Source organism: Spodoptera frugiperda, chromosome 9, assembly GCF_023101765.2.
Source record: "Spodoptera frugiperda isolate SF20-4 chromosome 9, AGI-APGP_CSIRO_Sfru_2.0, whole genome shotgun sequence".
In the NCBI taxonomy this organism is placed as follows: domain Eukaryota; kingdom Metazoa; phylum Arthropoda; class Insecta; order Lepidoptera; family Noctuidae; genus Spodoptera; species Spodoptera frugiperda.
The window spans coordinates 446,790-474,387 of NC_064220.1; the positions used below are offsets into that span (position 1 = coordinate 446,790).

Below are 27,598 nucleotides of genomic sequence, written 5' to 3' on the forward strand. Positions count from 1 at the left end.
CACTCAGACGGAGAAATACAACAAAAATAAGTTATTTTTATATTTTATTATTTTTATGGAATAGGTGGCAAACGAGCAATCGAGTCACCTGATGGTAAGCGATCAGCGCTGCCCATGGACACCTACAACACCAGAGGAGTCACAGGTGCGTTGCCGGCCTTTTAAAAACTTATATGGATAAGTAAAGCCACAGGTAATAAAAATATAATGATCTGGAATTTTATTTGTCATACTACCTAAATATTTATCATTTTGATTATTATTTAATAATTAGGTACAATGCTTGATGACTCATTTATTTATTTTTCTCTGTTTATGATGACTTGTGATGACTTGGGCTTGTGGTTTCGAATAGGGATGTCACTTAAAAATATTGTCTAGTTAGACACTAGACTACCTACGTTATTTTGAAAATGCAACTTTGTTATAAAAAGACATATTAGTAAAAAAAAAAATTTAAAAAGTTCCTAACAAATTAGCTGAGTTATTCTACAAATACTTACTATTTGGCACAGTTATTTTTTGAAGGGCGGAATTTATCCAATGACTTCTCCGCTTCCGATGAGTTGAGAGGGAGTGTCAGACTCTTACTTACTAACGGGGGACCTCTGGTACCCCGTTAAGTGGTCTGCTGCTCCGAAACCGACATCAGCCCTACTGGGCCCCATCTGTGGTAGTCAAATGGCTTTTTAAGGTGTATGCGAAAAGCGATACCAAGTCAACATAATATGTAGGCTAAATGAAAATAAATGCATTTTCAAACGTAAAAAATAATAAACTCCATCAATCTGCCCGTCAGTGAAGGTTTGAAACTCTATACTGTAAACAAACTGAATCACACCCCTGAATTTGTTAACCAAATTTAATTGTATCATTGCAGCATGTGTTCATTTTTGCTCTGATTAGAGGTATTTGAATCATAACAGATAAACCGATAATCAGACAAGGCTTACAACATTAGATAACCTGACGCTTAAATATGTATGATAGCGTAATACTATCAACAGTTTCGAAACTAAGACCACCATGTCACAATTAAACATCGAAGGTGATTTCCAAGATATATCTGCTCCTCAATTGGAGTTCATCAAAAAAGTGGTTGAGGAAAATGGATTTAAAGACAGCAAAGTGACAATTAAAAATTTTGGAGAAGTAGGTGATAACTATGGAGCGAGCGTTAAAAGGGTTACCGTAGAGGGGGAGAATGGAAATCTGTCGATGATAGCCAAACTTGCACCTACTACTGAATTCCTTCGGGCCCGTGCGAACACTCAGATCACATTCGGCAATGAACATTTAATGTATACGAAATTTCTACCGAAATTAGTAGAACTACAGAAGAAGGAAGAAATACCAGAAGAAGAGTTATTCAAATTTCCAAAATGTTATGGTTCAAACCCTGAAGCACCCAATGAAGTCATCTTACTAGAAGATCTCAAATGTAAAGATTACACTATGCAAAACAGAATGAAGTCACTATCAGATGAATGTGTGACTGATATACTGAAGAGTTTAGCAGTCTTACATTCTTTTTCCTATGTTTTAAAGCATAAAGAACCAGATACTTATAATTATTTCAAAGACAATTTAAAGGATTTCATGGCAGCATTCACAGATGCACCAAATTTCGATATGAATAATTTCGAAGTACTAGAAAACTTTGTGATTGAAATACTAGAGGATCCGGAACATAAAAATATTATGAAAAACAAATTATGCAAGATACCTGAGGCAGCTGCCAAAATGGCGAAACTGGAAAATGATAGTCGATATGCTGTTATTCTACATGGTGATGCGTGGACAAACAATATTATGTTCAAATTTGAAGTAAGTACACTATTTGCTGTTAATATCAATCCATTAGTATTAAGGTGATTTGTCACCAGAGATCTGCTATGTAGCTATGTTACGAAGATGTTATAATAATATGCTAAGCTGTGAAATTTTGTGACCATTTCCACTAATACTAAGCTATGTAGCTGTGTGATGAAGATGAACAGCTCGAATATACGATGTATCGATCCCACCCATAGCACACATCTTTCTATATAAAAAAAACATAGTTTAGCTAAGTCTGTTTCCACCAGTTAGCATTGGCCACCAATAAGCCAAAAGCATCCACAGCAACATAGCATAGCACATCTCTTGTGAAAGAGCACTCTTTTAGTGAAGGTTTCAATGAATAAATTATCAAAATTGTGAACAAGACAGTACCTATATTTCTATGTACCTTCTAAAATACCTTTTATGTGTAACTAAAGCTAATTATAGTCGATTTTTTTTTTTTTTTTTTATGGGACTTGCCGGTAATCGAGCAGACGTATTACCTGATGGTAAGCAATCGCCGCCGCCCATCGACACTTGAAACACCAGAGGCTTTACAAGTGCGTTACCGGCTTTTTGGGAGTTAGGAATTTAAGGGTTGTTGTTCGGGAATGGGGATGGGGAAGATTGGGAAGGGGGAATTGGGCCTCCGGTAACCTCACTCACACAACGAAACACAACGCAAGCGTTGTTTCACGTCGGTTTTCTGTGAGGCCGTGGTATTACTCCGGTCGAGCCGGCCCATTCGTGCCGAAGCATGGCTCTCCCACACTTAGATAATGTAATAATGACTAATATAATTGATGCCTAACTAACGTCATTCAATGTGTATTATTAAACATTAATCTTATCATGGCGTGAAACAGTCGCACGTGCGTTTGATAAAAAGGTACAAATTGTACAATTTACTGCAATACATATTGTAGTAGTATTTATTCAATTAAAACAACCATCATCTGTGTTCTTATAATATTCTTCTTATTTATTATATATTATATATTCTTCCCTCACTACGCGCGACCATGAAGCAAGTACAAAGAGGAGATGCTAAAATGTAGTTTCCACGGTGACAGAAAAAAATATCCCTGCCCTATGATTTTGAAAAGGTGCGGTGATAGGTTATAAGCGCTTAGAAAATGACACATTAAAATGAACAATTTGCAACGTTTTAATAGTATGGAACCGCTAAACCGCTCGCCGTAAATTTTTAGGCATTATATTAAAGGCAAATCCAGTTATGAGCTCCCTGCCTATATCACTTATTTCCAAAAAACATTATTTTTCACAGAACGTTCTTTTAAGTTATTTTTTAACTATTACCTAATAAACTTAATATTATCCTTTTCCTATTTCCAGGGCGAGACTCTAAAAAGCTCAATGTTGATAGATTACCAGCTATCAAAGAATGCCAGTCCAGCTTACGATCTTCTGTACTTGCTCTTCAACTGCACCGACTATGAGACCAGACACAAGAACTTCTACAACTGGTTGGACTACTACCATTCACAACTGGACAAATCTTTGTCCAACTTTGGTCTCAAAGCCAACTACGTCTACCCAAGAGACCAATTAGACGCTGATCTGATGAGATATGGTAAAATGATGTTTGGATGGTGTGTAGTCCTATGTTCTATATTGACTGCTAAGCCCGAAGAAGCTGCGAAGTTTAAGGAGTCCATGGAATCTGAAGTGCCAGTTGAACCTACTACTGATGCTGCTGATTTCTTCCATGCTGATACAACTATCCGACTTAGAGATAGAGTCACTGGAATTATTAAGAGTTTTATTGATTACGGTTTATTTGTTTAAGGTTTAAAATCAAAGCATCTGTTTTACCATCACTGGTATCCGATATCAAGTACCCGATAAACCAATGTGAAAGATAGTTCATACAAATTGCGTTCTTAATTCTTTATCTGGGACATATCGACTATCCAGACATTGTGAAATAGACCCTTATTAAATAGAAGAGAACTTGTCAAGGATATTTAATTGAGACAATGTGACTATTTAGTGTTAAAATTGATTAATTAATTTTAGGAATTTACATGGAAGTATTATTTTATTACGGTAGTAAAATAAAGAAATGTCTAAACTGATTTTGTTATTTTATTTACATTACCTATCTATTTCGCATTCGCCATCCATCTACAGAAAGTAACATCCATAAAATGGCTAACGATGGTTAGTACGGAATTGACATTAACACACGAGATGTTGATGAATAAATTAACCATTTAGAAGGCTAGTGCAAATTTTTGTGAATGAAAGTGGACTACCCGCTAGGTAGACCACAGCTCCGGATCAGGGATCAGCCCTACTGGGTGATGTGGTATATGGTGGACTGAAAGCGACGCGCCATACGCAGACCCGCACTTACGGTGGCCGGAGATCGTCACGTGATCCACGACGCCCAGCGCGCCTCTCGCGACAGCTTGGGCGTGAAGATGTTGGTTTCCTGACGCGCCCCGCCATCTCCTTAGTTAGCATGACTGCTTCGCAGAAAGAGGAGACGGCACCACAGTCGCACTCGCTCCGCACCATGACCTGCACCAACGTCCGACGCGAGAGGTCGCCGTCGCTAATCCCATCCCTGAGCGAGGCGGTGCTCATTGCCCATTCAGGGCATAAAGGTCACCGTATGCTCCACCGTGGCTTCCGCGCGGACCCGATAGCTGGGCGTTAGTAAAGAAGTTTTAATATGTACCAACAGATGGCGTTGGCTTTAAAAACAATTGATAGCATTGATTACATTTTCGTTTAATGTTTTCCTTGAATTTTTTCACTGATTAATAAAAATTCTGTATAATTGTAGACTCATTATGAATTTGCGATAATTTTGGGCGAGTTTTCATTACAAAGTCCAAATTTTTTGGTAATTTCTGATAGCACTACAATTAATATCGTTATAATAAAGATATGAGAAATGCTGAATAATTTACCTTATGTACGTGTTATTTCTTATACAAGAAAGGTCACATGACTCACAGAAGCTTTTCTAATTTGGGGTAATATATTTTCCAGAAATAATAATATAACAATCAGTGCTTCACACCACGGTGGCACGACTGGTCGCCGCTACCAACTGGAGTTACTCGCCTGGTATCCGTTTGGTTGAGCAACCAATCTGGCGGCGACACCAACTCTAACGGTAACACAGAATGTTACAGGTTGCGTATCCACCCTGGTCGCGCCACCACTAATTACTAGATCGTTGGATGGTGTATCACTCACTCAGTCTTGCCTTGGGCTAGGCGAGAGGAAGTGAGGAGACTCTTACTGACTAAAAACCACTTCGTTCCTACTCCTGCTTTTCGAACCGGAGCCCCGGTAAACCCGCTAGGTAGTCCGCAGCTCCGGATTCAGGCATCAGCCGCTACTGGGTCCCATCTGTGGTGGTCTGATGGCTCACTCAGCCGCTAGAATGGCGGCCAGTGCTGTCTCTTTGAGGTTCATTTTGATACTATACCTGTGTGGTGTCATTACTCGGGTGTCTGTATGGTATCTAGTTTGGTAGATTACGCGCCGTAGTCTCCCGGTAAAATATAGCACTTACTCGACCGCATCGACTACTGAACCTACTCAGATTATTTATTAGAAACATCATCTACTTTAACTTTCTGTAAAAAATAAACTTACTCAATAGATTAATCGAAGTAAATATTGCTGCATTTCGAGTATAGGACGATATAAAGGACGATTTAAAGGACTTACCATAAAAATTAAATAAAAATAATGATTTTCACTATATTTCACCATGATTTCTTTTCGTTTGAGTTGAGACTACTGAACAAAAAGTGTTCACCAAACGCAACAATATTATTTAAATCAAATTAAATTCCACAATTATCAAGTAAGTTCAATAAATTATTATGTATATCTAATCATTAAAAAAACAAACAATCAGTCACCAAAGCTTATCTGCCAGATAAACTATTGCCTATATATTATAGCGGCATTTGCCAGGCAACCGCTTTTAGTTCAGTGACTCTGTTCATCATGTCTACCTTCGAAGGGGAATTCCAAGACATAAATGAAGTTCAACTGCAATTCATAAAAAATGTGATCGAAGAAAAAGGTTTCAAAGACAGCAAAGTGGTAATTGCCCCCGCCGGAATAGCAGGAGACAACTATGCAGCAAATGTGAAAAGAATCAAGGTCGAAGGTGAAAATGGACAGTTATCAATTATTGCCAAAATAGCCCCAACTAATGAAATAGTTCGGAAACGTGTAAATGCCAATACCATGTTTGGTAATGAGCATATAATTTACACAGAATTCCTGCCAAAATTGATTCAACTGCAGAAACAAGTTGGAACACCAGACGAGGACCTAGTTAAATTCCCACAATGCTACGGAACTTACGTCGAAGCACCCAACGAAGTTATTCTTCTTGAAGATCTTAAAGAGTTAGGTTTCTCTATGCAAGACAGACTTAACTCACTTTCTGATGAAAGCGTGACCAGTGTATTGAGAAATTTAGCGATCTACCACTCCTTGTCTTATGTTTTGAAAAGTAAGGAACCTGATACCTACAACTATTTCAAAGACAACCTAAGAGACATGTGGGGAGCTATGGCTGAGCTACCTGAAGAAGAACTCGCTTACTTTAGCCAACTTGAAGAATTTATCATGCAAATGGTAGCTGATCCAGAATATAATAACCTGATAAAGAACAGAGTTAGAGAAATCGCACCACGAGCTGCTAAAATGTCGAAATTTGAAAATGGTAGTCGATTCGCAGTTATTCAACACGGTGATGCTTGGACAAACAATATTATGTTCAAATTCGATGTAAGTATTTATGCATTAGTGTATTGATATTCGAATTTTAACCAAATTTTGATTATTTTCTGTACCTTTTACCGTAGCGGAAGAAAGTCTGTTTTTAGTAAGGTGACGTCATCAGATCTTTTGGACTAATGAATTTAACCTTGACCAAACCAGGATGCATCAATGTTCATATGACCATCATAGCTGATGACTCATTGTATAAGAAGATTAGTGATCCCTTTCATAAAAAGAGAAAGTAAAACAAACCAAAATGCAAGTGATTTGTATAGAGTATTCCCCTTAAATTATTGTTCTGAGTAGCAACTAAATTTAAAGGAAAACGTATCAATTGCAACGTGCCAAAGGAAAATGCCGTTGATAATAATATAATAGTTATAATACACACTTACGAGTATAATCACAATAATGATATTATTATAGACACTGGTGATAACACAGTCAGATCGTTTCAGATTATTTAATCCGTGCTATCGGTCCCGTACGTGGCAAACGATTAGATAAGAAGTTGATTAACATAGGTACATATAATTATGTTCCCTTGGCATCAACAAGCGACATTATATAAAAACAATATTAGTCATGTTAATGTAATGCAACTAGAAAAAAAATCTTGTCTTTTATGGTATAAGCCGGTAAACGAGCAGACGGATCACCTGATGGTAAGCAATTGCCCATGGACACTTGAAACACCAGAGGCGTTACAAGTGCGTTGCCGGCCTTTTGGGTGTTAGGAATTTAAGGGTTGTTGGGGAATCGGGGATTGTACAGGGGGGTAATTGGGGCTCCAGTAACCTCACTCACATAACGAGTGATACAACGCAAGCGTTGTTTCACCTTTCTGTGAGGCCGTTGAATCGTAGTCGTATCACTCCGGTCGAGCCAGTTACTTCCACACTTAATGAATAAAAGAGAAAATTTCAAATATTTCAAAATTACTTATCATCTTTGCTTTGCCGTTTATTAATTCGCACTCTTCTCCTATTTCCAGGGCGAGACATTAAAGGAATCCATCTTAATAGACTACCAGGTAGCGAAGAACGCCAGCCCAGCAAATGACCTTCTATACATGATCTTCAACTGCACCGACCATGAGATCCGACTGAAGAACTTCTACAACTGGTTGGACTACTACCACTCAGAGCTAGACAAGTCCTTGTCAAACTATGGTCTGAAAGCCAACTACGTTTACCCAAGGGATCAGTTGGATGCGGATTTGAAGAGGTACGGTAAATTGCAGTTTGGTTGCTCATTGCTTTTATGCAGTGTGCTATCAGCCAAGCCCGAAGAAGCAGCTAAGTTTAAAGAGTCCATGGAAAACGAAAGTCTTGAAGACTCAATGGATCCGATGAAAAATTTGCAAGTGGAAACAATGGAACGTATTAAAAAGAAGATCACTGGTGTTATTGAGAGCTTCATTGAATTCGGTTTGTTGTAAATTGTACGTGAAGAGTTTACTTACGTTATTTTATTTATATTATTAATTAATAAACTTAATTAATTGTTGTGCCTAGCTATTGTTACTTTATTCCCAGGTTTTGCTTAAAGCTGTAATTACACATTACAATTCACACATTTTTCTTTTTCAAGGGGGTATTCATCAAATTACTTCTCCCGCTTTAAACGAGGTGAAAGGGAATGTCAGTCTCTTACTGACTAAAAACCATCCCGTTTCTGCTCCTGCTTTTCGAACCGGAACCTCGGTAACCTGCTAGGCAGTTTGACCCGCTATCGCTAGTAGTAGATCAATAAAACTTACCAAGGGTACTGACCACTTTAATCACGATCCATTCATCCATTTGTACACAAGTAGCAATGTTACTCACGATTCACTAGATGGCGTTATTAACATAAAAAAGTAATGACTACCGGCTACTGTTAAAAAGTTAATGTTGCATGGTATAGTTGTCTTTTATTTATTTTTCAAGTTTTACCTGTACTTTAGATGTAAATATAACAATAGCCTTTTATTCTTAAATATAATATTTTATGGTAGCCACACACGATCCAGTGTACTTATATCGTGTGTGGCTGCCATTAAGGGTTCCTCCAAATCTTTCCAAGAAGCTTTGTCCCTTGCCATTACCACTTTCAACCAGAAAGGTGCCGCTGCTTGGTTCAAGTTAACTTTTTGTTGATGGCCCCTACTTCTTTTGCCATCTTTTGGTTGCCGAAAAGTGAATTGCTCGCTCCATTTCTTAAGGGGGTGACGTAGCATATGCGTAACCCATCTCCATTTCTGGACATCAATCAGGTAGAAAAAATACATATTTATTTATAATATAATATTTACACTTTAATTCCTTAATACTTTAGTGCAATGCACAACGCATTCATGTGTTTACGTGCCCAGTTATTTTTGACAGGCACTTTATTTTGGGACACCAACAAAATAAAACGTTATAGTTTGAATATTAATTAATATTTTACAAGAAAATCATTCATCATTTCCCAATGAAGTCCTTCAATTTTGCTTCTCACCATCCCCTGCACACTGCAACCCATCATTTTCTAACGAATTACTTAATTCTGTAGTCTCACTGTCCGTATCTGCTATATTAGTCCATACATACATACACATGATCATTTACTGCTAATTCTAAATTTTATATTTCTCTACTATCTTTTTTTCTACCTTAATCATATTTATTTTAATTCGCTTTGTTGCAGCATTTGGATGAAGGCAAGGTTTCTCCTAATAAATTGTCTGTTTGTATTTTCACCAGATTTTTTAAAAGTTTTAGTTTCAAGCCACCGATCGTTGATTAAGGCAAACCATTTGTCACAATACTGTTTGATGCCTATTTTTCACTATATTTTACAGGTATTGCAGAGTTAGGTTTAAAAAAACAGACGAAACAGTAAGTCAACTGTTGCTATGTATCAAATATCATATACATATGTATCAGATAAGGTATTATCAAAAGCTTTCTCTTAATTATACAATCATGATGATTCTGCAATTGCTAAAATTGTTATTGATAAGTTTGTGTGATGGGATTATTGAAATGAATGACTAATACTTGTATTATCTTTATATACTAGGCTAGACAAAGCTAGATATCGAGAGTTCAATTATATGATACAAACAATAATAGTATTTTTTAGACTTATCATATCTGGTAGCATATTTTTATAAAGCTTGTATTGCTCATTGGTGTCAACTCGTCCTCTAAACCAGTGGTTCCTAACCTGGGGGTAATTAATGCAGGGGTAAAACGGAGATTCTAAGGGGGTAACATGGGATGGCACGAAATAGTATTAAAATAGCAATAAACAAAATTATTATTTTGTTTATTGCTATTTTTATTTTTATTTTTATTTATTTACCGTACAAAATTATTATTTTGTACGGTAAATAAATAAAAACGGTGTTACATACCGCGCTCACTGTGTCACATCTCCAGACCCGCAACATTGTTTTTGCATCGACCCGAGAATCGAACCTAACATCTACGGCAGCCGCCGGCGCGCGAGTCTAACGAGCCAACATCGTCGCGCGCGCCGGATAGTACGCGCGATTCCAGGCAGAGGGCGCGATGGGCGCGTAGCTCGAATCGCCAGTAGCAGTGTGACAATCGCCGCGTCGTGTGTCGCGAAATGCTGCTCATGAATATGAGCCTCTAGCATGGCTTGAAACTAGTCGAGTTCCTCGTCAAAACAGTACGTGAGTAAGCTGATAACATAATAATTAATTTAGTATGTCTCACGAAAGTTACAATAAAATCATAGTTGATTTTTGTTTTAGGTACCTACAGGTGTTTTTGACATGGCTTCTACTTCATCTGGCAAAAAGCCCACTTATATAGAAGCATTTCTACAATGGGGTTTCACAAGCATCGTAGACAAAAATATAGAAAAGCCTCAGTGTGTTTTATGTAATAAAGTGCTTAATCCAGAAAGCATGAAACCGAGCAAATTAAAAGAACATTTTGCTAAAGTTCACAAGGAGTTCGCAGATAAAAATATATATTTTTTTTAGGAAAAAGGAGAGGATTCTGAAGTCTTCCCGCATGGATTCTACAGGCAATATACAGAAAGCAAATGAATCATGCCTTCAAGCTTCATACAAAATTGCTTATCGCATCGCACGTAATAAAAAACCACACACTATAGGAGAGGACCTCATCAAACCTTGCTTATTAGATGCAGTAGCACTTGTTATTGGTGAGCAACATGTAGCTAAGATTAAACAAATCTCACTCTCAAACACTACTATTCAAAGTCGCATATGTGAAATGAGTGCCGATATTCTAGCAACCGTTATTTCTGAAATAAAGGAAAGTCCTATGTTTGCGCTGCAGTTGGACGAGTCCACAGATGTTGCTTCGTGTTCACAATTATTGGTGTTTACACGATACATTAAAGATGATGATGTAAAGGAGGAATATTTGTTCTGCAAGTCTTTGCCCACTACTACTCGCGGCGAAGACGTATTTCAAACGCTAAAAGAGTTTATTGAGGAAAATGGCCTAGACTGGTTAAAGCTGATTGGTACTTGTACAGACGGGGCGCCTTCCATGATGGGCATCCGTTCTGGTTTTCAGGCACTCGTGAAACAAGTTGCTCCTCAAGTTTTCGGCTATCATTGCTTGATACACCGTTACGCTTTGGCTGTGAAAACGCTTCCACCAGATTTGCTAAGCACGTTGAGTGACATAGTAAAAATTGTTAATCATATTCGAGGCAGCGCTACTAACTCAAGATTATTCAAAGTTTTGTGCGATGAAGTTGGTGCTACATTTAATGCTCTTTTGTACCATACAGAGGTACGTTGGTTATCAAGAGGCAAAGTTCTAAGTAGACGTAAAACAATCCAAATTCGTAAACCCGAATTACGAGAAGAAATTGGATTGTTTTTTGAAAATCAGAGAACACAAAAAGAAAAAGAATATTATGCAAAAATTAAAAACCAAACATTTATTCTAAAAATGGCGTACCTTGCTGATTTTTTCACTGAAATTAATAGTCTGAATATTTCACTGCAAGGAAATGAAACGAATATTTTGACGTTGCAGGATAAAATCGCAAGCTTTTTGCGCAAATTGGAACTTTACCAATGCAGAGTTCAAGCTGGTGATGTGTCAATGTTTACACAACTAAGTGAGCAATTAGTAAATAATAAACAAGAGAAAATCACGTTTGAAAATTCCGTGGTTCAACATTTAACTGCCGTGATAGACTCACTGCAGCAATATTTTCCGAACATGGACAGTCGTGAGTCCTACTCCTGGATTTTAAGACCATTTTCTACTTGCGTCGATATTTTCAAGGACGAAGATGTGTCAGCGAAAGTAGAGTTTCTCGGGCTGCGTGAGAATAACTCATTGAAAGTTGATTTTCAAAATGATAAACTAAGCACATTTTGGCGAAAAGCAGCTGCAGAATATCCCATTATAGCTGACAGAGCTTTAAAAATGTTGATTCCATTTGCTACAACTTACAGATGTGAAACTGGTTTCTCAACTCTTGTTACATTAAAAACAAAAGCCAGAAACCGTCTGAATGTTGAGCATGACATGAGATGCGCGTTGAGTGAAACCGAACCTAATATTGTCAAACTTGCGAATGCAAAGCAATTTCAACCTTCACACTAGTTAACTCTAAGATTTACATATTACTTTACTTTACTAGTTACCTAAACGTGCAATTTCTTAGAATTTTGTTAGATAATAAACATATTTTCGTTCGAATTTGTGTGGTTTTAATTATTTTAAATTGGCTAGGGGTAAACTCAATTCCCATAGTTTTTCATAGGGGTAGTGGGATTGAAAAGGTTAGGAACCACTGATCTAAACATAGTCCACACTCGGCCCCCGGGGAACGAGAGTGGATTTTCATAGAATAAACATACAAAGCTCATCCACTCTCGTCCTTTCAGAAGAAAAATAATAAAGTCTTGAGAATACTTTTATCCTTATTATTTTGCAAAGTTTCGGATTTATCGAACATAATCCTGAAGTTCTTCTAACAAACTTTGCGTCATCATCTTGCGTATCTTAGTCACAGAGATATTTCTTTTGATTCGAAATAAAAAAAAAACTCGTTTCATATTATGCTATTTCGGATATTGCGCGTTAAAAATATAGTTACTTGAACAGATTATAGGCAAGGTATCGACGTCTTACCCTAAAAGACGTCGATCAGACGATAAAATATTCACAGGAGATATTACAAAAAATAAAACACAAACAAATATTTTTACATTATTTTATTTACTTATACAATACAATTAAAGCAATTATTAAGCAGACAATAAAAAAGAACAACTTACAAATAATATTCCAAATAATGATTTAATTACCAAAATGATCGAAAAATCCAAATTCTGCATAGCTAGCAATCAGCCCTTCAATTCTCTTTCTTGCACGTTTCTCAGATTCACCCGTCATTTTTGTATTTGCCAAAGAAGTCATTAGCTCAGTAAGCCCACTGTGTTCCATACTGTCTATAATTTCTTTCGTTTCATTTACATCCCTGTTCAAAATGTTGCAAGTAAATAGAGCTATACCAAATACTAATTCACTATATTTTTTCACGTCAGCATTCAATTGGTCTCTTGGATAGACCGCGTCAGCTTTGAGACCAAAGTACGACAAGGACTTGTCTAACTCAGAGTGGTAATAGTCCAACCAGCTGTAGAAGTTATCTTTCCTAGTCTCATAGTCAGTGCAGTTGAAGATCATGTAGAGGATGTCCATCACAGGGTTATTTCTTCTAGCTCCTTGATAATCAATCATTGTTGAGAATCGTACTGCGCCATCCTGAAAATTTGAAATAAAAAATGCTTTAAAAGAAAGGGCAATGAGGCTGGTTAACTGCAACTGGTTTTAACCAGATTCAGCTCAATGTCTCTCTCTCTCTCTCTCTCTTTCAATCTGCTCTCTACAACTATATTCTTGGTTTAAAACATTTGTCCTATTTTTGGCTTTTAGCTGTAGCAACTGCTTTGGTTGTTGTGATGACAATGTTGTGGGCCGGATGAATTTATTAATTTTCGTTTGACGCTGAATTGAATAGTGACAAGTCACGCAACAAGAAAGATATCTAATCTTAGCAAGAACTTGAAGACAATCCGAATAAAAATATCTAAGTAGGTCTACAAGAATAATAATAGTAATAAAATGTTAAAAATAAAATTAAATGAAAGCACTTACCACGACTTTGAACAAAATATTGTTCGTCCAAGCGTCACCGTGTTGAATGACAGAATATTTCCTATTTTCTTCTTGTTTTAACTTAAGGATTACATTAAACATATTTGATATTTTATTTTTGACGATGTTCCTATGATTATCATTGTCAACCATTGATACAACAGCATCATCAAGCGCTGTAAAATTTTTCGTATATTCCGGATTTGTAGACATCATTGCCCACACGTCTCTTAACTTAATCTCAAAACATTTGTATGTAGCTGGTTCTTTACTCTTCAATACGTGTGACAGGGAGTGAAAAATTGCAAAGGTCTTCAGAACATTTCTCACAACGTCATCCTTTAATGGTTCGTACTTATCCAGCATTATATGACCTGATTCCTTAAGATCTTCTAACATTATCACTTCGTTTGGTGGTTCATTTAGAATTCCGTAACATTTTGCGTATCTTATATGTTCCTCTTCTGGTACTCCTGCTGCTTTCTGCAGTGCCACTAACTTAGGCAGTACCTCCGTATACATAACATGTTCATTATGAAACAAATGTTCAGTAAACGTTGACTTACGTACAATATCATCTACGGGTGCTATTTTCAAAATCATCTTCATATTTCCATTTTCTCCCTCTATGCTGATTCTCCTCACGTTTGCCCCAAAATTATCACCAGCTTGTCCAAATGAATTGAATACCACTTTGTTAACGTTTAAATTTTGTTCTAAAACCACTTTATTGATATACTCTAGTTGACGTTCACTTATGTTGGTGAAATCTCCTTCGAAATTGTACTCCGCCATGGTATCAGTACTAGCCACAGTCGCTGTTGAATTAAGACTAATGTTGAAAAATGTCGCTCTAAATGTACACAACTTGCACCATTTATATGTTTATTTATTATCTGCATTCGGATAAACACTACGTCAACAATAGATAATGATATAAAGATAAAATAGATATGATAATTCGCTTGTGGTATTATTAATGGGTCAGCCGCCTAATGCTATAATGGCTTCTTAATATTTCATATAAATGACAGAACAAATTAAGCAATCAGGTTGTGTAGATTTGAGGTCAAAGACCTAGATCAACATTACATAATCTGTGATGTCCAAAATATGGCGTTTCTAGTAACGGAACGGATTGTGAGCGATGATTGGTTGTAGCTCCCACGTGCACTACTCGCCTTAGTACCGTCTAGTGGTCATCTCGTGCTGTCAGTTTAAGCGGTAATAAAACCAATACGGTCTTGTGCAGTGTCAAAATTATATTGGATATAGAATCGTCGGATTAATAATACTTAGGTAATATGTTTTTTTTTTTTATTATTTCTATTACTATATAGTTTTAAAAAAGTACTGTGCCAGTAACACCGTTTTGTTTATTGGATAATTTGATTTATACTGGGTGTGATGATGACAGAAAATTGGTTGAATTGAGTGTCGAAAGAGGTAGTCTTTGTACAAACGTATCAATGAGATGCCATTGTGCTAGTGCATGTGTACTTAGTATGTAGTGTATATAATTTGAGCGCGGTTGAAACATGAGGAAAAAAATTGATGGGATGCCAAAACTCGTTTTGTTGCAAACAATACAAAGTGTGGTACTGAGATGATACATACGAATTCTTTAGATACAAATGTATGAGGAAAAATTTGTAGATATGTGTAATATGTACTATAGGGTATAAACAACGCCCCCGTAAAATTGTTTTTATAATTGAAATCGTTTTTGTTATCGTATTATTCATTCAACATCACCCTTAACCGGTATATTATAACTATTATTACATAAAATAAACGTTGAATTTCTTATTTTTTTCAAAATAAAACTATTTTTTTACCATCTTCTGTTTACGGCGTTTGGGAGCGTTCCGTTTATACCCTGTATTTTGAATATAAATAATAACTGCCTTTTTGAATTTTGAATCGGTTATCTGGACTTTGATAAAAAAAAAAACATTTATTCTTGGTAAACTAATTTAGAAGACCATTATTAGATTATCTACATGTATTAAGGGTGTGAAAGAAAATATTATTTTATCCATTCCTTAATTTTTGTACTTCTTCTTTAGACGATATAAGCCTTTTACCAAGAGATGGGTCAATAGTTTAGTTTTATTAAGAGTCTGACAGCTACCTACATCAACTTAGGGCTCCAAGAATTTTCCTATTTTCTGGATAAAAATCAGAACAATATGAACTTTTATCAAACACAATGAGAATGTCCCAGGGCCGAGCAACAAGTATAGTATTTGATTTAAAAAAAGAAAATAAGTAAGACTATTTTACAGGCTGTGGAAAAAACATAATAAAGAGAAGGCTTACAGTGAAAAAATTTACAGTGGAAAAAATGTTGATTGAATACAAATAGATGTAGGCAGTGTAACATCATGTTGTGATATTTAGAACTGATTAAATATTGACATACGACTAATACTACTTATTGTAAAAAATACATATTTTCTTAAAGAAGTCAGGGCAAGATTTAGATTCTAGTAACAAACATAAATATTAATAAAGAGATGGTATGACTGCCTCGTTGGCCGAGTGGTTGCAAGTACGACTGCCGGGCAAGGGGTCTCGGGTTCGATTACCGGGTCGGGCGAAGTATTACTGGGCTTTTTTCGGTTTTTCGAAAATTTCTCAATGGTAGCACGGAGTCTGGAAATGTGCCCGGTATACGGCAATAGGCTCACCACCTATTACATGGGACTTACAACATAAATTGTGAAATGTGGGTGTACATTGGCATTATGTGTCATAATGTGCACCCTGCCTACCCCTTCGGGGATTAAAGGCATGAAGTTATAAAAAAATAGATTGTATAAAAACGCACGCGGAAATATTTAACATAAACCATTCATTTTCTATAAAAAAGTGAGACGCAATATTATTCAATGGCTTCAACCTTGAACACAAAGCAAATTGTATGTTTTCAATACTAATAGAACGATACATAAGTACCCAAATATGTATGTTTAACAATAAGTACAGGTTACATAATATGTATGTATAGTTATAGAACAGATATTAATAATACACATAGCAACACCACTTTACGTCTTCACTACATAGTATAAAAAAATAAAGTCGCTTCTTCTGTCCCTATGCCCCTTTGTATAATTTAAACTTTAAAACTGCGCAACGAATTTTGATGCAGTTTTTTTATTGGATAGAGTGATTCAAGAGGAAGGTTTATATGTATAATACATGCGTAATATATCACCATTGCACCCATGCGAAGTTGGGGCGGGTCGCTGGTATATTATAATTTAAAAAAGAAACACATGCAAATTCGGCTGACGATGATAATATCGTTAACCGAATTTGCCTTAACAAACAAATTAATTAGACATAATATTATTATTATATCTAAATTAACTAAATCTAATAACATTGGAGTGTCTGTCTATACATAACCTCCTTACACCTGTCTCCCATGATATTCCATTCATATCAGGTTTGACTGCTGAGTTGGTACTGGTTCTGGAGCCTCATCAGACTTATTTATTTTATACAGAACAATTTATTTATAATCTTCCAAAAAATACAGGGTGACTTTGTAGGAAATTAGTTGTATTATCACGGTGAATGGAGGTGATAATACAACTAATTTCCTACAAAATTAGCCCTGAGGTCCTTGGGCGGAAAGTGGCTAGTTTCTGCGATATTCAACATTTTTGGTTTTGGTAAAAATATCCCGAATTGATTACAAAAACATCAATAAATAAAAAAATACTGGTTGGATTTTAGTTATTTTAGTTTTAATCAGTTGCCAATACATCAGTTATCATTTATAAATACTAATAATGGCAGAAATATCATTCGTTTTAATATAGCAAGTAATTTCCTATGAAATTTTGTTTTGTTTCACTTATTTGGTCAATAGATAACTGCATTTATTTCGAAAAAAAATATATGACACTAAGCGTACAAACTATTAGAAAAACTTCCTTGGTTTATTAGCTATCCAGAAACGTAAAATGATTTACAATATTCCCAAAAACAAATGAATTAATTGATGATAAGTAGAGTGTTAAGAGAAAAGCGCAATTTCAAAATCATCTTAATTTGCAAAATTTTGTTCAAAATAATCTTCCCTACGACGAATACATGCCCGAACACACTTCTTTATCCCTATGACGTTCACTCTTGGGCTGAATATGCGTTTTATTTCGTCACTATGTTTTGGAGAAGAATTTCGATATTCTGCCAATTCCCTCTGCATAAACAAGGGACTTCATGTAAAAATCAACCAGCGTTAGATTCTGGACACCGCGCTTGCCATGTAGTTGGACCCCCGTGCCAATATAACGCCTGGGAACCAAGGTATCCAACCATTGCCCCACAGTAGTTCGATAGTGTGCTGGATAAACTATCACAATATCCAATATTAGCCACAAAAAAGTCAACGAAATCCGAAAAAAGCAAACCATCGTTAGCGCATCGCGGTTTTAATTCAAATGTTTGCAGGGGTATCATAATTAATTATTTGATTGGACCCTACTTTTCATCCAACAATTTAAATGGTGAGAATTACGAAAAAAATGTAAGTAATGTGCTAGGGTCATTGTTTTAAATTTGAATTTAGAAACAAGATGAATGAACTTATTCTACTTATTGAATTAATTTATTAATTTGATTGACGAATTTATTCCACATGACGATTGTCAAGTGCATTATCGAACTACTGTGCGGCAATGGTCGAGAACATTGATTCTCAGGCATTGGATTAGTAGGGAAGTCCAACTACATGGCATGCACAATGACCAGAACCTAACGCCGCCGGTTGATTTTTACATGAAGTCCCTTGTTTATACAGACGTAATTGGCCGTGTATCGTAATTCTTCTCCGAAACAGATTTGAAGATAATTACGCAATAAAACGCATATTCAGCCCAAGAGTGAACGTCATAGGGATAAGGAAGTGTGTTCAAGCATGTATACGTCGTAGGGGAGATCATTTTGAACAAAATTTTGCAAATTAAGATGTTTTTGAAATTGCGCTTTTCTCTTTACACTCTACTTATCATCAATTAATTCATTTGTTTTTGAGAATTTTGTAAATAATTTTACGTTTCTGGGTAGCTAATAAACCAAGGAAGTTTTTCTAATAGTTTGTACGTTTAGTGTCATATATTTTTTTCGAAATAAATCCAGTTATCTATTGACCAAATTAGTGAAACAAAACAAAATTTCATAGGAAATTACTTGCTATTTTAAAACGAATGATATTTCTGCCATTATTAGTATTTATAAATGATAACTGATGTATTGGCAACTGATTAAAACTAAAATAACTAAAATCCAACCAGTAGTTTTTTATTTATTGATGTTTTTGTAATCAATTCGGGATATTTTTACCAAAACCAAAAATGTTGAATATCTCAGAAACTAGCCACTTTCCGCCCAAGGACCTCAGGGCTATTTTTATAGGAAATTAGTTGTATTATCACCTCCCGAGAGGAATACGTCGAATTCAAAGTCACCCTGTATAATAGTAACACTTACGTGGCATTATTTCTTGATTAGTAAAATTTATTATATTTTTAGCTTTATATGTATGTTATTACAGTCTATCCAATTGTCTTTGACAAAAATGCTTACTCATCGTCAACAAACTAAAATTAGAAGCACACAATACGTGTGTATTGTGAAATAATTTCGACGTATCTATTTAATCACAAACTGTTGTCGCACTTATTTTGATGCTTCCGGTTATGACGCACTTAAAAAGAAACGTCATCAGATGTTAGGTGGGGAGCGCCATGGCGGCCATTTTGACACACCACTGAGGACGTTCACTTGACCACGCGCCGTCGCCCAAGCAACACTGGTATACAGGTAGTCAGAAATAATGTTTAACAACATTATTTCTGACTTTTGGATTATTCTTTTAAATATTTTACTGTATTTTATTGTATTCAAAAATTAAAATTAACGGAACTGAATTGTTGATATTTTGGTATTGTAAAATAAAAATGTAACGGTTGATTCTTACTTACTATATGTGTTTGTATGCTACCTTCATGCAATAAAGGCTTCTTATGATTTACTGACCTTGTTTATTTTCTAATATCAGAAGTGGGATACCGTACATATTACGCTCGCAAACATGCCGCGCGATCGCAAACGAAGATCAAGAAGGACGACCTCAACGAGTTCAAGTTCGTGTACCTCCAGCTCGAGCAGCAGTAGCAGTGCCAGTGACCAGAGGCGCAAGAAGCGACGCCGCCGCAAGGATTCGCAAACCGTGAGTCAAAGTGCTGTATTATCGTCAGTGATTCCCGAATTCGACCCACTTGTAGATAGCGTAGATATGTGGATTAATGTGGTTGAGGCAAATTCACGTGCGTTTGGATGGTCCGATAATATGATTAAGTATCAGGCGCTTCAAAAATTACGTAATACCGCAAAAACTTGGCTTGACGCTTTACAAAAAAATGAAACTAGGTGGACCACGTGGAAGTGGAAGCAATGGCGCAATACGTTGTCAGATACGTTTCAAGTGAGAAGTGATATGTTTAGATCTCTTAAAGAACTAATTGATACGAAACCTTCAGCTAATCAGTCGTTATACGATTTCTATTTTAAACAAAAATCGAAAATAGATCGCTTGCAGTTAGGTTTTCGGGAACGCGATGTAATATCCATAATAGTAGGCTCAATAGGCGATAAAAATATTAGTATAGCCGCCGAAGCTGGTAATTTTAGGTATTGCGACGATTTGGCCTCATTTCTTCACGGCAAAATTTATTTACCTAGTAATGAAGTCCCTTCTAAGAACGCGTTACCACCAAAACATCTTTCTCGATCGTTACAACCCGGGCAACAAAATGCATCAAATAAATCCGACGTTAAAGTTGAACCTTCTGTGAATAATAACAGTGCGCCAAATCATACTTGCTACCGATGTGGGGAGGTAGGTCATAGAAGGAATAATTGTACCGTCAAAGATGATGTGAGATGTACCTTCTGCAAGAAGTTAGGCCATTTAGAGGCAGCCTGCCACGCAAAGTCGAAGACTAAAGTCGAGAAAAATGTTGAAGTGAAAATGATTTCCGATCCAAAAATGAAACAAAAATTTTACAAAACCGTTTTAATAAATAATGAGGAATGTACTGCATTTTTTGATATGGGTAGTGATTGCTCTTTAATTACATCAGCGTTAGCAAACCAATTTAAGTTACAACCTTTTCCTTTGAATAATTCTATTACTTTAGTCGGATTTACTAATGATTTTTCTGCCACGGTAACTAATGCGGTCTCAGCTAATCTTAAAGTCGATTCCGTGGAATTAATTATCACGTTATACATTATTGACGTTCTGTCCGGCTGTGACATTCTGATAGGGAGAAATTTTACTGAAGATAAAAATATAATGTATGTTCGTATAGGAGAAACCTTAACTTTTCAATCTGTCCAATCATTGAGTGTGTGCAATATTGAGTTTGCTAATAATGTACCCCGTGAGTACCAATCAACGTTAAATAATATACTTTCAAAATACCCTCAATCTTTTTCTCAGGATTTATCAAGTTTAGGAAAAACTTCTTGTGTAGAATTAGATATACAATTAACGTCTAATAAACCTATTTATCAACGGCCGTATAGGATGTCTGAGTCGGAAAGGGCTATTACACGTGAATTGATAGATGATCTTATGAAAAATGGGATTATTCAAAATAGTAATTCTGCTTATGCTAGCCCAGCTCTATTAGTCTACAAAGCATCTGGGGCTAAAAGATTATGCATAGATTATAGGCAGTTAAATAAAATCACGGTTAAAGAAAAATACCCAATGCCTATGATTGAGGACCTCATTGATAGATTGCAGGGGTGTAAATTCTATACTTCTTTGGATCTCAAAAGTGGCTACCATCAAATCAGTATTAAGTCTGAAGACGTGCACAAAACTGCGTTCATTACGAGTGATGGCCATTTCGAATTTTTGAGAATGCCTTTTGGCTTATGTAATGGACCAGCTGTCTTCCAGAGACTAATGAATACAGTTTTGGGCAATCTACGTTTTGGAAGGGTAATATGTTACATGGATGACATTCTTATTGCTACGAAAACTATAGAAGAAAATATAATTTGTTTAGAAAATGTTTTAGATGTTTTTGTCGAAAATGGTCTAACTATAAATTTAGATAAATGCTCCTTTTTCAAAGACCAAATTACCTTTTTAGGTTATGATATATCCGAAAAAGGTATTAGTCCTAGCTGCCGAAAATTAGAAGCCATTTCAAAATATCCATGTCCAAAGTCGGTTCATCAGTTAAGGCAATTTTTAGGTTTGATCAATTATTTTAGAAAATTCATTAAAAACTGTGCACTTCTCTGCAAACCATTGACTAGTTTACTGAAAAAGGGAGCAGTCTGGCAATGGGGTCCACAACAAGATCAGGCTGTAGCACAAGTGAAAGTTGCATTGATTGAAAATGCAGTGCTCAGCGTCTTTGATCCCAAATTACCCATCAATTTATATACTGATGCCAGTCGCGATGGTATAGGGTGTATTTTGACACAGCTAACTGCTAGTGGGGAAAGACCTGTGTATTTTTATAGCCGTCAGACTAGTGATGACGAAAAGAAATACCATTCTTTCGAACTAGAGCTATTAGCAATTGTTTCTGCTTTACAAAAATTTAGGCACTATTTGTTAGGGGTAAATTTTAAAATCACAACGGATTGCAATGCAGTACGACATGCATTAAATAAAAAGGAAATAGTTCCACGAATAAGTCGATGGGTATTATTTACACAGGATTTCACCTTTGAAATAGTTCACAGGGCCGGGTCACAGATGCAACACGTTGACGCATTGAGTAGAAACCCTATTGTTAGGAATACTAGTAATGAATCTAATGAGGTGGAAAGCATTAATACAATTACTGAAGGTGATTGGTTGCTAGCAGTACAGTTACAAGACTCTAATATAAATAACATTAGAGAAATATTACAGTCAGGTGAGGCCGAGTCTAATAAAGATATATTTAATACGTATGAACTATTAGGAAACAAAGTTTATCGTAGAACGGAATTTGGTAGGCGTTGGTTAGTACCAACAAAATGTATATGGTACGTAATTCGTGCTAACCATGATGATGTAGGGCATTTTGCAGTAGACAAAACTATCGAAAGAATCAAATCAAAATATTGGTTCCCTCGGTTAAAGAAAACCGTTTCAAAATATATTAAAAACTGCTTGAATTGTATTTATTTTAAAAACATTCACGGTAAAAAACCAGGGAAGTTGTACCCAATCCCGAAATACGCTAGGCCGTTCCACACACTTCACATCGACCACCTTGGTCCCTTTGTTAAAACTGCCCAGCAAAATAGTTATCTGTTAGTGATAGTTGACTCTTTTACTAAATTCGTTTTTATTTCGGCTGTAAAGAACACAAAAAGCAAACTCGTCACGAATGAATTAAATAAGATATTTAAAGTATTTGGAAATCCAAAGCGATTAATCTGTGATGCAGGTAGTGCGTTCACATCCAAGTTGTTCACTAGTTATTGCGATAATAAAAACATTAGACTTCATATCATTGCCACTGCTGTTCCACGTTCAAATGGCCAAGTCGAGCGCTATAATCAAACAATTTTAGAAGCATTACGTAGCATGAGTGCTGATACTGATAACAATAAGTGGGATCAGCACATAACTAGTATACAACAAGGTATTAATAGCACAATTAACAAAACCACATCTGCCGTACCAAGTGAGGTCTTTTCGGGTTCAGAATTCGGATGGATAATGAAGCGATCACTGATGATAATAATGAGCATTCTATCGACGTGACTGCGTTAAGAAATATAGTCGACGCAAACATAAAGGCTAATGCAGAACGCCAAAAAGCGTCCTTCGATTCTAAAAGAAAAGAGGCCCACATCTACAAGGTTAGACTTAGTGGTTCTCAAAATTCCAAGTCACTCAAATGATGGACAAAGCACTAAGCTGTTACCTCTGTACAAAGGGCCCTTTCAAGTTACAAATGTCTTGGGGCACGATAGATACCAAGTGGCGGACATGAGAGGAGCTGAAAGATCTTCCAAAAAGTACGATGGTATTGCCTGCGTCGAGAATATGAAACCCTGGATCCGCGTCACTGAAACACCGGATGTTGTCGAAGAGATATAGGTAAAAATTCCACCTCACAGGTAAAGTTATAGAACTATTTATATATTTAGCTTTTGTTTGTATTCCTATGTAGTAACAATTATTCAGACTTTATTTGATTCAAAGTTATTGTTGTTATCTTGAGCCGTTATTAGTTGTGGTCCAATGCATTCGCTTGAAACATTGAGGATGTTTATAGGGTGTTCGATCTTGTGAACCAACAGGCATCCATTGTGAACGCTGTTGCAGATTCAGTGGTGATACACGACTAGATCGATACTGAGTGAACATTGATCTAGTTTAAACCACGTATAGCAGGAGCATGTTAACCGTCGATGGCATAGCATGCTCTGACGTTCGAACACCTTATGTGCAGTCCAAAGTTTAGACTGGGTCACACATGTCCACAGTTAATTATACAGTTAAACTAATTATTGTTATTTAATATTTCCAGCTTCCACATTGGACCAAAACGCTGTTCGAGGACGAACGCGTGAGCAGGATAGCCGGATGTTGTCGCACTTATTTTGATGCTTCCGGTTATGACGCACTTAAAAAGAAACGTCATCAGATGTTAGGTGGGGAGCGCCATGGCGGCCATTTTGACACACCACTGAGGACGTTCACTTGACCACGCGCCGTCGCCCAAGCAACACTGGTATACAGGTAGTCAGAAATAATGTTTAACAACATTATTTCTGACTTTTGGATTATTCTTTTAAATATTTTACTGTATTTTATTGTATTCAAAAATTAAAATTAACGGAACTGAATTGTTGATATTTTGGTATTGTAAAATAAAAATGTAACGGTTGATTCTTACTTACTATATGTGTTTGTATGCTACCTTCATGCAATAAAGGCTTTTTATGATTTACTGACCTTGTTTCTTTTCTAATAAAACTAAGCTTATAATATCTAATCAAACCAAATTATAAAACATCATGCTTAACGGTTTATCTTTCAGATAATAGATCCACTGCACCTATATATACATGTATTAAAACGTAATTATATTTATTATTTCCAGTTCCACAAATCGCGTTACAATGGCGCCGTTCAATTTCGAAGGAAGTTTCGCAGATGTCACAGAAAAACAATTGGAATTTATCAACGACGTAATAGAAGAACACGGTTATAAAGGCAGTAAAGTTACATTTGCAGAAGCGGGAGCTGTAGGTGACAATTATGCTGCAAATGTAAAAAGAATCAAAGTGGAAGGAGAAAAAGGAACCTTATCGATGATCGCCAAAATAGCACCAAAGAATGAAATGGCTCGATATCGCTTAAGTGCAGCACTTTCGTTTGCTAATGAGCATCTAATGTACTCGGAATACATGCCAAAGTTATTACAACTACAGAAAGAAGCAGGAGTACCAGAGGATGAACAAATAAGATTCCCGAAATGCTACGGAACGAATATTGAAGAACCGAATGAAGTAATACTATTGGAAGACCTTAAAGTAGAAGGATTTACTATAATGAATAGAATGGAATCTCTAACAAACGAATGCGTGTCTAGTGTACTGAAGACCTTGGCAAAATTCCATTCCCTGTCTTTTGTACTAAGGAATAAAGACCCTGAGAGCTTTAGTTATTTCAAAGACAATTTTAAGGATATGTGGGGAAGGATAGTTGATTTGCCTCCAGAAGATCAGGCTTCTTTTGAGCAAATGGAAAATGTTTCTATCAACTTAGTAGATGACCCAAAATATAAAGATATAATAAAGACCAAAGTAAGTCAGATGCCAGCAAGAACTGCGAAAATGACCGAATTTGAACTTGAAAGTCCGTATTCAGTTATTCAACATGGAGATGCTTGGACCAACAATATTCTATTCAAGTTTGAGGTACGAATTTTCTCTTCATTCAATGTTTTAAAGCGATTGTTTTGTATATTGGTCCACTGAAATTCTTTAATAGTTGAGACCACTCTAAGTTCTGTTTTATTATGGTATAAGCCGGTAAACAAGCAGACAGATCACCTGATAGTAAGCAATCGCCGACGCTCATGGATACCCAAAACACCAGAGGAGTTACAAGTGCGTTGCCGGACTTTGGGGGGTTAGGAATTTAAAGGTTATTAGGGAATCTTAAACCTCCAAGCCACCTCGATATAGTAATGTACGTGGTTATAAAATTATTAATCATGATAAAATTTACTTCCAAAATGATAAGACAAAGCCTACAAAAATATTGAGTAAGGATGATTGCGCACATAATTTTCAATAGACTAATCTTTAGAATTCCAGACATAATTATTGTAAAGATTCGATATCCAAGCAACCCAAAAAATATCAGATTTTTCATCTACAAAATTATCTATAGGATGTAAACTAACACTTTGTCCTCGATGTATGGCGAAAGGCAAACGTCTTGTTAGATGGAACTCATAATTTAATTGTCTACTGTTTTAATAAATGTTTCATTGTTTTTCTTTTATTTTTCAGGGCAAGGATTTGAAGCAAACCGTAATGATTGATTACCAACTATCAAAGATCTCCAGTCCAGTCAACGATCTCCTCTACATGATCTTCAACTGCACAGACCATGAAACTAGAATCAACAACTATTACAACTGGTTGGATTACTACCACGCTGAATTAGAAAAATCTTTGGAGATGCATGGCTTCAAAGTTGACAACGTATACCCTAGAAGTCAGCTTGATGCTGATTTGAAGAGATACGCTGAATTGGCTTTTGGTTGTAATGTTTTAATCTCAGGTATCCTAATGGCTAATCCTGAAGAAGCTAGTAAGTTTAAAGATGCATTTGAAGCTACAGACGCTGATGATATAACTAATGCATTAACTAATATCCATGATGATACTGCTGTCCTTTTAAAGAAAAGACTTATTGGGTTAATTGAAAGTTATATTGCTTTTGGTTTACTGTGAGATAATGTTTTTGTGTTTTTCTGAGGTTTTAAAGTGGTGGTAGCTTCCACAAGTTACCTACTGGCAAACCAAAGGTCAGATTATGTTGTTAGCATTAAGAAGTGTACCTGCATATCTGTATAATGTAGGAAGTTTAAAATAAATAGTACCTCATCTTTAAATTCAGATTGTCTTCCCTACTAATCATTTGTTTCAAATAATCTGACTGATCAAGCTCATGAATGGAATACTAAGTTATATTATATTTAAAGTTATATTTTTTCGATATTTGTTTGTGTATCTGATAATTTAGTGTAATAAGATTGTCATTCCTTTATATTAATTGTCGAAGAATTGTGTTGTTATTTTTATTTTAATGTGTTACTCAATTTGTTAATTTTATAATTCGTTATTTTATAATAATAAATTGACATTATTTTTACTAATGGTTCATTACTGGAAATTTTCATATAAAATGTACCCATTCCTGTACTGTCTAGGAGGCTTACTCTTGAATCCAATTCCAATCGCTCGATTATATAGTTATACTTTCGAGTTGCAACACTAGCTCTCTGCATAATAAATTCTGGTGTTTTGGGTATCCATGAGTGGTGATTGCTTACCATCGGATTCGTCTGCTCGTTTACTGACTTATACTATAAAAAATTGGGGTTGTAATACGCCTGCAGTATTTTAGAATTTATGACACTTTATTTTTCATCAAAAAGGTGATACCTGCGTATCAAATCTTAAAATTGATCGTTATTTTATATTAGAATAGAAAGGCAAACCATTTTCATTTTTTACATTAATTTATTAAAGCA

General features: G+C 35.9%; 6 protein-coding genes across 6 annotated transcripts; 5 read left to right on the forward strand and 1 right to left on the reverse strand.

Moving 5' to 3' along the window:
* Window positions 1–985: 985 nt before the first annotated feature.
* On the forward strand, window positions 986–3,830 carry LOC118271396 (uncharacterized). The gene is made up of 2 exons (XM_035587483.2): window positions 986–1,827; window positions 3,181–3,830. Exons 1-2 carry the CDS (start codon window positions 1,027–1,029, stop codon window positions 3,631–3,633), a joined length of 1,254 nt encoding a protein of 417 aa, XP_035443376.2. The 5' UTR covers window positions 986–1,026; the 3' UTR covers window positions 3,634–3,830.
* A 1,957-nt stretch (window positions 3,831–5,787) lies between these two features.
* LOC118271021 (uncharacterized) lies at window positions 5,788–8,128 on the forward strand. Its single transcript, XM_050695953.1, has 2 exons — window positions 5,788–6,618; window positions 7,607–8,128. The coding sequence occupies exons 1-2, from the start codon at window positions 5,824–5,826 to the stop codon at window positions 8,051–8,053; spliced, it is 1,242 nt and encodes a 413-aa protein (XP_050551910.1). The 5' UTR covers window positions 5,788–5,823; the 3' UTR covers window positions 8,054–8,128.
* A 2,256-nt stretch (window positions 8,129–10,384) lies between these two features.
* Window positions 10,385–12,212, forward strand: LOC118281340 (zinc finger BED domain-containing protein 5-like). Its single transcript, XM_050695688.1, has 3 exons — window positions 10,385–10,482; window positions 10,598–11,384; window positions 11,634–12,212. The coding sequence occupies exons 1-3, from the start codon at window positions 10,385–10,387 to the stop codon at window positions 12,210–12,212; spliced, it is 1,464 nt and encodes a 487-aa protein (XP_050551645.1).
* Window positions 12,213–12,911: 699 nt separating this feature from the next.
* Window positions 12,912–14,756, reverse strand: LOC118271160 (uncharacterized). The gene is made up of 2 exons (XM_035587107.2): window positions 13,773–14,756; window positions 12,912–13,379 (listed from the first exon to the last, which is right to left on the reverse strand). The coding sequence occupies exons 1-2, from the start codon at window positions 14,565–14,567 to the stop codon at window positions 12,912–12,914; spliced, it is 1,263 nt and encodes a 420-aa protein (XP_035443000.2). The 5' UTR covers window positions 14,568–14,756.
* Window positions 14,757–14,909: 153 nt separating this feature from the next.
* LOC126911061 (uncharacterized) lies at window positions 14,910–27,216 on the forward strand. Its single transcript, XM_050695949.1, has 3 exons — window positions 14,910–15,071; window positions 24,929–25,748; window positions 26,349–27,216. The coding sequence occupies exons 2-3, from the start codon at window positions 24,948–24,950 to the stop codon at window positions 26,793–26,795; spliced, it is 1,248 nt and encodes a 415-aa protein (XP_050551906.1). The 5' UTR covers window positions 14,910–15,071; window positions 24,929–24,947; the 3' UTR covers window positions 26,796–27,216.
* Window positions 19,432–24,529, forward strand: LOC126910990 (uncharacterized). The gene is made up of 3 exons (XM_050695689.1): window positions 19,432–19,613; window positions 19,852–21,888; window positions 24,353–24,529. Exons 2-3 carry the CDS (start codon window positions 19,885–19,887, stop codon window positions 24,527–24,529), a joined length of 2,181 nt encoding a protein of 726 aa, XP_050551646.1. The 5' UTR covers window positions 19,432–19,613; window positions 19,852–19,884.
* Window positions 27,217–27,598: the final 382 nt, after the last annotated feature.

Excerpts from the sequence above, each read along its gene's own strand:
- LOC118271396 (XM_035587483.2), top strand. The coding sequence starts at position 1,027 with ATGTCACAATTAAACATCGAAGGTGATTTCCAAGATATATCTGCTCCT. Across the intron at positions 1,828-3,180 it reads ATATTATGTTCAAATTTGAA|GGCGAGACTCTAAAAAGCTC; the intron begins GTAAGTACACTA and ends TCCTATTTCCAG.
- LOC118271021 (XM_050695953.1), top strand. The coding sequence starts at position 5,824 with ATGTCTACCTTCGAAGGGGAATTCCAAGACATAAATGAAGTTCAACTG. Across the intron at positions 6,619-7,606 it reads ATATTATGTTCAAATTCGAT|GGCGAGACATTAAAGGAATC; the intron begins GTAAGTATTTAT and ends TCCTATTTCCAG.
- LOC118281340 (XM_050695688.1), top strand. The coding sequence starts at position 10,385 with ATGGCTTCTACTTCATCTGGCAAAAAGCCCACTTATATAGAAGCATTT. Across the intron at positions 10,483-10,597 it reads AAAAATATAGAAAAGCCTCA|GAAAAAGGAGAGGATTCTGA; the intron begins GTGTGTTTTATG and ends TATTTTTTTTAG. Across the intron at positions 11,385-11,633 it reads CTCTTTTGTACCATACAGAG|GATAAAATCGCAAGCTTTTT; the intron begins GTACGTTGGTTA and ends TTGACGTTGCAG.
- LOC118271160 (XM_035587107.2), bottom strand. The coding sequence starts at position 14,567 with ATGGCGGAGTACAATTTCGAAGGAGATTTCACCAACATAAGTGAACGT. Across the intron at positions 13,380-13,772 it reads ATATTTTGTTCAAAGTCGTG|GATGGCGCAGTACGATTCTC; the intron begins GTAAGTGCTTTC and ends TCAAATTTTCAG.
- LOC126910990 (XM_050695689.1), top strand. The coding sequence starts at position 19,885 with ATGCCGCGCGATCGCAAACGAAGATCAAGAAGGACGACCTCAACGAGT. Across the intron at positions 21,889-24,352 it reads GTTTAGAAAATGTTTTAGAT|CTTCCACATTGGACCAAAAC; the intron begins GTTTTTGTCGAA and ends TAATATTTCCAG.
- LOC126911061 (XM_050695949.1), top strand. The coding sequence starts at position 24,948 with ATGGCGCCGTTCAATTTCGAAGGAAGTTTCGCAGATGTCACAGAAAAA. Across the intron at positions 25,749-26,348 it reads ATATTCTATTCAAGTTTGAG|GGCAAGGATTTGAAGCAAAC; the intron begins GTACGAATTTTC and ends TTTATTTTTCAG.